This window comes from Salmo salar, chromosome 25 (assembly GCF_965601325.2).
Source record: "Salmo salar chromosome 25, fSalSal1, whole genome shotgun sequence".
In the NCBI taxonomy this organism is placed as follows: Eukaryota; Metazoa; Chordata; class Actinopteri; order Salmoniformes; family Salmonidae; genus Salmo; species Salmo salar.
This window is the reverse complement of record NC_138315.1, coordinates 18992760-19005067: the sequence shown is the minus strand read 5'-3', so window position 1 is coordinate 19005067 and position 12308 is coordinate 18992760. Positions and strand designations below refer to the sequence as shown.

At 40.1% G+C, this 12308-nt stretch overlaps 1 protein-coding gene across 1 annotated transcript in view; it reads right to left on the bottom strand.

Moving 5' to 3' along the window:
• arhgap15 (Rho GTPase activating protein 15) overlaps positions 1 to 12308 on the bottom strand; it is a 51036-nt gene that overhangs the window by 32297 nt on the left and 6431 nt on the right. The window contains exon 5 of the mRNA XM_014173506.3: positions 9736 to 9825. Coding sequence (XP_014028981.1) covers positions 9736 to 9825 — 90 coding nt within the window. The remainder of the gene's footprint in view (positions 1 to 9735; positions 9826 to 12308) is intronic.

Sequence of the window (12308 nt, the reverse complement as noted above, 5' to 3'; positions counted from 1 at the left end):
GGAGTAGCATCTCACATCTTGCTGTCCCAATATTCCACTCATGCAATCATGGTTACCCTACATGGACCTTCAAAGTTTGGGACTATTGTGGAGCTGACTTTTGTGACTTCCTTACAAAGCGTCAGGAGCAGTTAAGCAGCATGCTTTTGTGATGCCAGATAAAAACAGAGAATGGTTAGGGGCACAATCCTTGTCAGAGTGAGTTTGCCATCCCTCCTTTCTTGGGTTACAAGCATCTGAACAAGCATGTTTGCTCTGGAACATTGTTTTTCCTGGAGGCTTCCCCAGGACGTGTCAGTAATAGGCTCTGCAATCACGCTGCAATGTGGGGGACAGGTTACGAGGAGGCTCACTGGTGAATCTGAAAGTGCTCTCAAAACAATCACAAACACACAAACCTTGGGCTCCGAGGATCTATTTTCTGTTCTCTAACATAAAGTATGTGTAGTCAGATACACAAAACATAAAAAATGCATACAGGAACCTGTGTAAAAAAAAATTCAACCATTACCATGTACAGTACTGTATATCCTATAAATAACAACACAGATCGGTTGTGTTGGTATCACCTCTTCTCTCCATGATTAACTGGAACATAATGGACTTGGATAGGTTGTTTTATAACCCAAGTTAGATGTATTTGCATGAATTTTGCATTAGTTACAGTCTGTTCCTCTTATAAATGTTAGATGGTGGACACACTGAACTCCCTCTCTATTCCCACAGGGGACTGATCTAGCTACCTTCAACTGGGATGACTGTATGCATTGATGTTTCATTTTGCCATTCACAGCCCTTCATAATTGTATAATTTGGCAGAAATGATTTACGCCAGTATGTCAGAGCTCTAGAATCATAGTACGAGTTGATTTGAAGTATGAGTAAAGCAACCTTTCACGTACATTATTAATATCAATGGGAGATTTGCAAAGATTTATAAGTTATGTGCCTGGATGTCAACTTCAAATCATAAGCCTAAAATCCTAGGCCTTGAAAGAGGAAACCAATATTAGTGACTATTTATTAACTGGTCCCTGCAACTTGGAATCTCTGTTGAAATCCAATGTGTCCATATCATGGTGAAGCTAGCCTACAATCCTCTTCATATTGGGGTTTAAGACTCAGGATTTATCATGTAGTCCATGGGATCCTCATACAGAAAAGCATCCTGAACATTACGTCCTTTCTCTTCTCCTGTCATCTTGGAAACAGAACCCTATTGAAATGTCTGGCTTACACCAAAGTATATCTGACTTCCTGATAAGGCAGACTCTTCCCTCTGAAGTTTAATCAAAAATTGAGAGCAAACTGCTTAAAAAATATATATTTTTTTAGGAGCATCTTAAAGATGCATTTAAGATTATCTGAAGCAGCGCAGAGAAATGACAGCGGACGCTTGGTGTCTATTCATTCAGTTAATCAAAAATGGAGATAAGCTCCTTCAACTAAATATGGCCCTACCCAGTCTCCATGTTCACATGTCAACTGTCCTAATCTGAGCCAGCACAAAGGTACAGTGTGTAGGGCACCGCCTCTCAGGCTCATATTGAGCTGTAGGTCCGTTGGGATGACGCAAACTCCTTAATATGCCATGATATTAATCCTGACGTGCACAGGCCTCTTGAACTAAGAGTTGGTGATTTTAATTAGCATGGTCATTTTATTCTCAGGCAAATGTTTGCTGGAGATGCTAATGTATGTGAAAGCAGATAGATCCCCCAAAGGCCCTTCATATCAACATGCTAGCTATAGTCCAAATGGAACACTACAGACAATGTAGGAGGTGCAAGCTAATGCAACACTCACATCCAGGTCTCCACAGTCAAACAAAACAATAGGCAAACATATGAATTAATAAAGAAGGACAATGGGAAATCAAAATGTAATTAAATAGTTTATACCACTGATTAACATTGTTCTTTATAACCAACAGACCAATAGTTGGTAATTCATAGACTGTTATGAAATGTGAGGTATTATAGTAGATAATCAGCTTTGACAATGCAATGGAAATGCATTGTAAAATGACTGCATATAAAGGGTATGACTTGACTTCTATTCAGGGAATATATTCAGCTCATTGCCACTATATAAAAACAAAAGTCAAAAGTTTTATGTTTATTTTTAAGAAGTGAAATTCAGTTATAGTAACCAGTGCAAAGTAGTGTTTTGCTTTTAGAAATGAAAAAGAATATGAAATAAATCAATTTTTTTCATCACATTTCTTAATAAAGAGGGTGTTGAATTTCTGGGCTTTATTTTGACTGGATCCATTAATATTTAAATATGCACAGCGGAGCAGAGAGGAGAGTGCCATTTGTGCCTTTACATTTGCATGTGGCTCTTAAATTAAACATTAATTGTGGTTCTTCATAAAGGAACAATGCAATGTTGAAGCATTCTACTTTGCCAAGTTAATTATTTCCAATTTGCAACAAAATATCTGTAGATGTGTCAAAACTGCGATGATAATCACAGAAAGAAAAGTTCTTAGAATAACAGTGGAAACAGTGTGAAATTAAAGAGTATCTAAGTGTTGGATGCTTTTTATTTAGGTCTGACCTGAGCAGAATGTTAATCCTGCAATGTACTGCTGAGTTATCTTAGGCCAAGGCAACAGTTGTCATAAGAATGTTCTATCATTTGCAGAAAATGTAATAAATCTCCACAATTTATAACCCACAAATTGCTCACTGCTCTTCTCTTTGCTCCATGACCTGAACTCATCCCAGATGCTCAATCTTGGTGGCTCACATTTCTCCACATAAGAAAGGTATAACATTTAATACTGTGTGATGCATGTCTGGCTAGAATTAAGTCATGTGGTTTAACTGAAGTTCATTTCTAAGTTGTAATCTCCAAGGCAATCTGCTGTTGGGGGTTTAAATCCTTCCACCGTACTGGCGATTAACATACTATATACTTTCACTGTTTCTCTGAAGAACCAAATTAATGCCCACTTCAATGTAAGCAGCTTTGAGGAAGAAGGGCCACACCACAAATACCTTTTCTACGCTCTGGGACTACCAGAGAGAGACTGTCATTTTAACGGATTAAGTCCTCATCTCAAGTCTCCGGAGACCCACTTCAGAGGGAGCATTACGAAGGTAACTTACAACTACGCAATCAACGTAACGCAATGATGATGCAATTTAATAAACTATTATGTTTTCCACTTGTTTCCCTTCTTTGAATAAGAACACTGTGTTCCAGTGACAGAATGGATAAAAGCCTTTTTAAAACAAAGGGTGGGGGGGGGGGGGGGGGGGTTGCGTGCGAGAAAGGACCAGCTGAGAGAATGACATGGGGAACCTGACTACGTCTTGTAGGGGTCAGGCCTTAGATGACGGCTAGTGTTTCACAAGGTGACATTCTGTGTTAATCTGGGACTATTGCCAGCTGCCTTGCGACTCCGTTGTCATAAAGTATCTGTGTTTAAGGGTTACAGGGAAGAATCTTTCAAACGCTGTCATTGTTTTTTTGTTTTTTTTACATGGTTTGTGGAGAAAGAGACAAGATATAAAAATCACAGTGCCACTTTACTTCACAGCTTAGAATAAATGTGTAATAACTTAGTAACAAAGTGGTGCTGTAACTACCCTTATTCCGAGCTGGGATTAATGTGCTATCCATATGTATAAAAATACAACGTATGATGGTACTCTTACCAGACCACAGAGTGACAAACGGACAGGCGTTCCTCTCATAACAAACAAAACACATTACCATTATGTGAATAGATTGATATACAATAATCTTACGACCCCATTTGAAGCCCTAAGATTTTGCCATCCTCCTGGGCCAATTAGCCATAACACTTATCACAAAGTCACTCCGAAGCATATCAATCCGTGCGCATGGCCGTGAGGTACAGTGTGAAACGCCAGTTGTGATAACACTGTTAAAGAGCTCTAGACTCCCGCAGCTCTGACACCACGGAGACATGCATCGCTACAATATGGTGCATGTCTTAGTGGTGCGGTCTCTACCCTCCAGCCAGAAGGACAAGAAATGACAAGACAACAAGAGGGAGGTGGATGAAGGAATAGCAGGGGAGAATGAAATGCAAGGATATGCTCATTATATAAAATGTGATTGCTCAAAATCAAACAAAATGTGGTATTATTCATTCATTGATCTGGATATTGCTATTATGGTCCAACTAACCTTTCCATTAACATTCTAGTATAGGCTGTATTTTAAATAAACTAAGCTACTTGTTGTTGGCCGATGCCTACTGTCATCAACACTATGGAAGTTAGGAGTTTCTTTTTGGGTGTAGCCCTTTCCTGCAGTCAAATGACCAAATCACCATCTAGTGGGTTCATGGGTGGAATGTTATTAATATTTTTCATCATTTCATAACTAATAAACATGAAAACCAAAAAATACGCAGAAAATACGGTGTTTCTATGTGAAACGGTTTTGTTATATTTCAGTCTTCTGTGATGTACATAAAGTTTAATATTTGGATAAACTCCAAATTAAATACATTCAACTCTATATCTGACATGGTACAGGTGTCTTCTTTTTTCCCCCATAACCATCTCTGTGAGGTATATACTTTTGTTTCAAAGTAGATTTGTTTAAGACTACCAAGAAACACTCTGTGTGACCCTGATTTAGCCCACTGCAGTAAAAGGTTAACCGCAGGTCAATCTCCTAGACCTCACCAAAGTAGTGTTGGCTAGTACAAGCACAGTCTGTGTCTGTGAGAGGCTACCTCTATTTGTGTGTGATGTGATGTGGGATCCATTTTGGGAGCGAGCCACTCCTATTCACAATCGTAATCACGGCTGGTCATCAAGAAGCAATCAGGCACCGTGAGCTTTAAGACAGATGGCATTAAAGTAGTCAGGTCAGCAGCTTTGGACGATTACATCCTGGGATCAGGGGACCAGTAGGCACTGGATAAATCCTACTCCTACTGTACAAACTATAACCTGCTCTGACTATCTACTGTACTGATCTTTCAGTTGCTTTCAATAGTAAATACATTCATTTACATCGATCTGGTCCAGCTTTTTTTATTTACTCCACTCAAGATACAGCTCCTACACTTCAGGGCCTGACTGATGCATAATGATGTGGAGGTGTTTAGTATTTCTGTGTTGGTGTAACAAGGGCCAAGCCAGTTGTAAAAGTCAATGCCTTTCATCTGACTGAACTTTAGAAAGGTTGAGGCTCATACAGAAATCCGAAGATCAAAAACTGTGCTAACCTCAATGAACTTCTTCCGAAAAAATTAGGATGACATCCTGCCAGTTTAATTCACCTTTAACACTCAGAAGGACGCTTCCTGAAGTGATTACGGGTCTTTCGCAAGAATATTAAACTTTCCTGTTGATTAGTCAAGACAAAGCAATGTTTTTAGAGTGGTGGCAGGTTAAAGCTCCTCCACTAAAATGGACTCATTATTTTCTAGCCCTGGGCTCTATTTCATCATCTTAGTTGTTTCTGTCTTCTCTCCATGGTTGTTGTTGAAGTCTGTTTTTCCACATCGTGACTATGAGAACGATGTTTGTCAGAGCAGAGAGGGTACAGGGGGCTCACAGCGAGAGTCGCCCAAAACTCCAAAGAATCAATTAGTGATGAGAGAAGGATGCTGGTGTTGACGTCTCTGTAGCAGCGGCCAGTGGTTAAAACCAGACGCCTTTGACACTACACTACTTTTTGTCTCTCTTTCTTCTGGTGGAGTTGATGCAATTTGGACTTTTCTGCTCCTTTTGTTATTTGCTTTTAACTCACTCAAGCCAGACTCAAACACTTAAATATGCAGAAAGGCATGAAAAATGCATGACCACTTATTCAAAGTTGTGCTCCTTTTCATTTGTTGAGCTATGTCAGAGATATTTCTAGTTTTATTAGCCTCGTGGGATAGTTTTTGAGCCGTTAGTCCTTTTCAAACAGACTATCTGCTTTCATCAATGCTGATAATAGTTTTTTTTTTAAACTAATAATGTTGAAATTCTTATGAATTGCTTTTGGTTATAAAGACAGTGTGCCAGGTATTTCCATTCAGTCTTCTGAAACAGACATTTTGACATATTATTTTTAGTATATTATTTGGGGGGTGCTTATATTTGTCCTGTTAAACACAAGTTTGTAATGGAAATGTGTTTTTTGCATATCCCAACCCTCTGAAACCCCCAAAGGGAGTAGGGTCACAGTCACCATTGAACAGCACCGCTGAGGCAATTAGGGTTAAGTGCCTTGCTCAGCTACAGATTTTTTTATATACATTTATTATCTTGTCAGCTCCGGTCCTCGAACCAGCAACCTTTCAGTTACTGGCCCAACACTCTAACCTCAAGGCTACCTGCCACCCCTGGTATGACAGCTCAATATAGGTAGACTGCAGTTTGGAATACAGAGTTCTGCTCATTGTGTCTGACTTTGATCGGACAATGTTAGCCTTATATAGCCTTATATATGGTCTGGTTTATGGTTCCCCAAGCTAAAGTATGTCCTCTCCTCATGTCCCTTTTCTGCATCATGTCCCCTCCTACCTCTATGCTTCTTTAAATGTTTTTTTTTATCGCAGTACAAATAGTGAAGTTTAAACAATCTCTGTTCTTCAGTGAACCTTTTTGTATGTTTATACAATCTTATGTATCATAAGGCAGCTGTGTGACGAACAATGACATATCTCATATCTCATATTGCAGTCAAAAATGTGTATTTCCTGTCAATCCTCATGCGATGTTTAACCTGAGACTGATACAGACGCAGAAGTGACTTACTCTCAGCCTCAAAACAACCACATCACAATTGACCACAGTTTTCTCTGGTTTCTAACTATGTTTGTGTATGCATTCTTTCCGTGAGCATGGCACAAGATATGGGGGTCCCTCAGGTGTCAAAGGAATCCAAATACAAAGACCAGAGCTCCCTCCTTGTTTCTGCAAGGTTACGTTTCACTTTGTCAACCCTGGCTGTGTAACTGATAGCCTGATAAAAAATGTAGCAGACATGAACCTTGCATTTTTTTAAGAATTTCATATGTAGAGACCAAGTGAAGGTTAATCACAGTGTCTCGCTAAGCTGAAGTGTGGAGTAACCTTGAAAGAAAACAAAGTCCCTCCTTCCTTAAGCTCCTGGTAGGGCAATACTGAATCATGAAGAACAATGTCAATCTATTCATAAACACAAATTATGATATTGGTGAGTGAAGAGATAACGGGAAGGGTGAGTAACAGACTTGTGTCAAGTCTAAAAAGAAGCCTGCAGCTGAATAAATACTGTGGGTGACAATGGCCTCAGTTAACACCCTCCTCCCATTCCCATCCTCTTTCCCCTGCTTGTGGAATATGGAAGACCTTTGTGTCACCAACCTTGTCACTCCTCCACAACGACAAAAAGAAAGAAAAAAAGTGAATAAATAAACTGTGTAGATGAATAACATGAACACCTATTTCTGAACCATTTCCATCAACAACATTTTCTAACACTTTTACTATTCCTTCAGCTGCCCTCGAGCCAAACCAGAGCTCTCTTCTAACCATGTTAATCCCCTTGCAGGACCCCCATAAAGTGATTGAACCACTTCCTCAGTCGATCACACATTCACTAAACTTTCAACTACATAGATAAGAAAAACATACTTTTTTTTCAGGCGGGCATTGCCTTAATGAGTCAGTTTCAGCTCTCCTCTATCATTTTACCCATGACTTCCTCTAGAAAGAGCAGGTTGGCTGCTTCCTGCCTGCCAAGCAGCCATGTCGCTGATCTGAAAAGCTACTGTGGGGAAAAACAGCTGGTGAGCACTGAGGTCTTAGAAAGTCAACGCTGACTGACTGAGAGGCACATTTCTCAGGGTCATGACCCATGATCTTTGGCTGGGTAGCCTGTTAATGACAACACTGTCCAGGGAGGACGCTTCCTTACTGGAATGTTCACAGAGAATGATAGTGATAGAGAGCTGAGTGGAAAATAAGGTTTGATTGCAGAATTTATTGAACTGAGGCTCCTTGTCATATTTGGACATTGGATTTGAAGCGCATTCAATCGATATATCTTGTGCATTTGAAATGTTGGATTTGGAAGAAATACGCTGAAATACACTGAGTGTACAAAACATTAGGAACACCTGATATTTTCATGACATAGACCGCTCAGGGGAATCCAGGTGAAAGCTATGATCCCTTACTGATGTCACCTGTTAAATCCACTTCAATCAGTGTAGATGGAGGGGAGGAGACAGGATAAAGAAGGATTTTTAAACCTTGAGACAATTGAGACATGGTCATTGTGTATGTGTGCCATTCAGAGGGGGAATGGGCAAGACAAAATATTTAAGTGCCTTTAAATGGAGCATGGTAGTAGGTGCCAAGCACATCGGTTTGTGTCAAGAACTGTAATGCTGCTGGGTTTTTCACACTCAACAGTATCCCGTGTGTATCAAGAATGGTCCACCACCCAAAGGACATCTAGCCAACTTGACACAACTGTGGGAAGCATGGGATTCAACATGGGCCAGCATCCCTGTCGAACACTTTGGACACCTTGTAGAGAGTCCATGGCCCAACGAATTGAGGCTGTTCTGAGGGCAAAAAGATGTGCAACTTAATATTAGGAAGGTGTTCCTAATGTTTTGTACATTCAGTGTATATACTGATGCCATCAATGAAGGTTTAAAGTTGAGAGTCACATTTATGTCTGCAACCACTGGGTACTTTGCAGGAAATTTTAATTACTCCATATCAAATCTAGTGAATGGCCTTTTGAGATCACCATTTGCAATAGTGCCAAACTCATCAAGTCAGTAAACCGGCCCTTAGTTTACATGGTTCAATAGAGCAATTATGTTGTCATCGTCCTTGAATTATCTTAGAAATTGGGATCTATCTGGAAGTCAGAGATATGGGGAGCGGAGATACTGTATAAGCGGGCGAACAAAACAAAAATGTCTATTATATTTTTGTAATCGTATCTACCCATCTGACAGGCATATCTTTGTGAGGTATTTCTTCGATTATTGTATAAATCAGTCTCTGGAATGGTGCGAAATTAAAAGTAACTTTCCGTACTAATTTTATCTGTAATCCTAGTGTTGATTGACAATGTTGTCAGAACTCAGAATAGCTTTGCGTCGGCATTACACACACTTTTCTGTCCACAGCACTTGGATTATTTAAGATTATGGTGTAATTCCCATTTTAATCTTCACTGCATTAAGATTTTGAGGCTGAAATACTGTGCGGAAGAGTAGCGACCGGCAGCGATGAAGTGTCTTAAGCGTCTGATGAGATCGTGAAATCTGCTCTCATCCTCTTCCTTTTCTCCCGCTTATCACAGCATTTTTTTTCTCATGAAAACTTGTGCTGCCACCGCCAATGAATTGATCATCAGTTTGCTTTGCTGGCTTAAGCTTTTACCAAAGAGTATCTTGAAAAGGCAATAAGAAGATAGTACTGTGAAGTTCAAAGGTCTAATTCCCTAAACTAAAGGCCATTGGGTCTGAGGAGACAAGATGTTGGCTTAACATCACCTTCAAGTGCAATCTGACTCAATTGAAATATCTTCTCTGAACAGGTGGTTGAAGCAACGAAAAATAATTTATGAAAATTGATCAAATATTTTAAGTTGAGTCTATTATATACTGAAATTATCAAGGAAAGAGTGCATCCGAGAACATCCCATCATCAACAACTAAAACAGACAATTTGCAGGCTGCTTAGTCTTGTTGTGAACTTACTTGATCCTTGTCTTTACGCAGAAACAAAATGGCCGTACCTGAACCACGTTCTTCCGGCTGGACCTCTCTGTTGTCCATTCAACCACGGCCCCACAGAGATCCACCCCATCAGGGCTGCATCCAGGTTTCTACAGACATATAAGAGGCAGAGTGGAGAGGTGTTTAGTGAATAAAGGTTACTATACTGAACAAAAATATAAACACAACATGTGAAGTGTTGGTCCCATGTTTCATGAGCTGAAATAAAAGATCCCACCAAAATCTTATTTCTCTCAAATTTTGTGATCAAATTTCTTTAGTTAGTGAGCATTTCTCCTTTGCCAAGATAATCCAACCACCTGATCATTACACAGGTGCACTTTGTGCTGGGGACAATAAAATGGCACTCTAAAATGTGCAGTTTTGTCACACAACACAATGCCACAGATGTCTCAAGTTTTGAGGGAGCTTGCAAATGGCATGCTGACTGCAGGAATGTCCTCCAGAGCTCTTTCCAGAGAATTGAATGCTCATTTCTCTGCCATAAGCCAAAAGTCGTTTTAGAGAATTGAGCAGTACGTCCAACCGGCCTCACAACTGCAAACTAAGTGTAACCACGCCAGCCCAGGACCTCCACATCTGGCTTCTTCACCTGCGGGATCATCTGAGACCAGCTACCCGGACATCTGATGAAACTGTGGGTTTGGAAAACTGAACAATTTCTGCACAAACTGTCAGAAACCGCCTCAGGGAAGCTCAGCTGCTGCGTGCTCATCGTCCTCACCAGGGTCTTGACCTGAATGCTGTTCGGCGTTGTAACCAACTTCAGTGGCCAAAGACTCACCTTCGATGGCCACTGGCATGCTGGAGAAGTGTGCTCTTCAGAGGAATCACGTTTTCAACTGGCAGATGGCGTGTATGGCGTCGTGTGGGCGAGCGGTTTGCTGATGTCAACGTTGTGAACAGAGTGCCCCATGGTGGCAGTGGGGTTATGGTATGGGCAGGCATAAGTTACAGACAACAAAAACAATTACATGTCAATTTGATTGCACAGAGATACCGTGATGAGTTCCTGAGGCCCATTGTTGTGTCATTCATCCGCCGCCATCACCTCATGTTTCAGCATGATAATGCACAGCCCCATGTCGCAAGGATCTGTACACAATTCCTGGAAGCTGAAAATGTTCCATGTCGACCATGGCCTGCATACTCACCAGACATGTCAACCATTGAGCAAATTTGGGATGCTCTGGATCGACGTGTACGACAGCATGTTCCAGTTCCCACCCATACTCAGCAACTTCACACAGCCATTAAAGAGGAATGGGACAACATTACACAGGCCATAATCAACAGCCTGATCAACTCTATGCGAAGGAGATGTGTCGCACTGCATGAGGCAAATGGTGGTCACACCAGATACTGACTAGTTTTCTGATCCCGCCCCTACCTTTTTTTAAGGTATCTGTGACCAAAAGATGCATATCTGTATTCCCAGTCATGAGAAATCCACAGATTAGGGCCTTATGAATTTATTTCAACTGACTTATTTCATTTTATGAACTGTAACTTCTTTGAAATTGTTGTGTGTTGTGTTCATTGTAGTTTCACTGCTGTGTTTGTGAATGGGACTCCTAAATGTATCATAGTTGTGCAGTAAATATCAAAATCAATGTTTAATGAGGGACGCTTTCTCTATAATGGACAGATATTTGATATAAATCACGATAAATAAACAAAAGGAAGTGCTCTACCCAAATATCAGATTTTACCCTTTTGCTATAGCACTTTTTCATATTCATTACGCTGTAAACTGAGAAATGTACATGTGCTGTAATTCTCTATCATTCAAACCTTTAATATCTTATTCATATCCTCTATGGAATTAAAGAAGCGGTGTGTAACCGTATCAAAATAAGAACGGTATAATTTTCAGACAAAGAGAATGTGATTTAGAAAATGTAGCTTTTTTAAAGAAGAACTAATCAGTGTTAAAGGCATAGGAACTCATTTAGATATAATTTCCCTTTATTGTGGTCTCAGACGAGGGAAATCATGGGTAAATTATAGTGAGATGCTGTAGAAAATTAAGATGATAAGGACATTCTACAACAGTATTACAATGTAGTATCACAATACATTGTAAACACCATAAATCAGAATCAAATCAAGCCATCTTGGGCCTTGATTTGCTCACTGAGATCCCACATGCCCAGCCTGGAATAAACTGAACCTTGACGACTCAATTAACTACCTTGGCTGACAGGTACACTATTGGATAAATTAGGTGATATTTGATTTATAGTACCTGCCTCAGACAGAGTAAACTACATGTGTTTAAGTTGGATGATGTATAATACTGCCCATTCTTGTTTCTACTAAATAAATAACTCCCCTTACAGAATGATGTACACATTGCAGGTGTATATTTAGACCCAAACCTAAATACTGCCCACAGCGACCAAATGATAACACAAGAGATTAATAAGCTGTTTATTCTACTCTGAAACAAAGATAAACTAAATTATCAAATGAACACACACACACACACAAACCACCACCACCACCCCAAACACACACAACCACCCTCCACTGTACCAACTATTTCCATCGGAAAGGGGGGGAGATATGT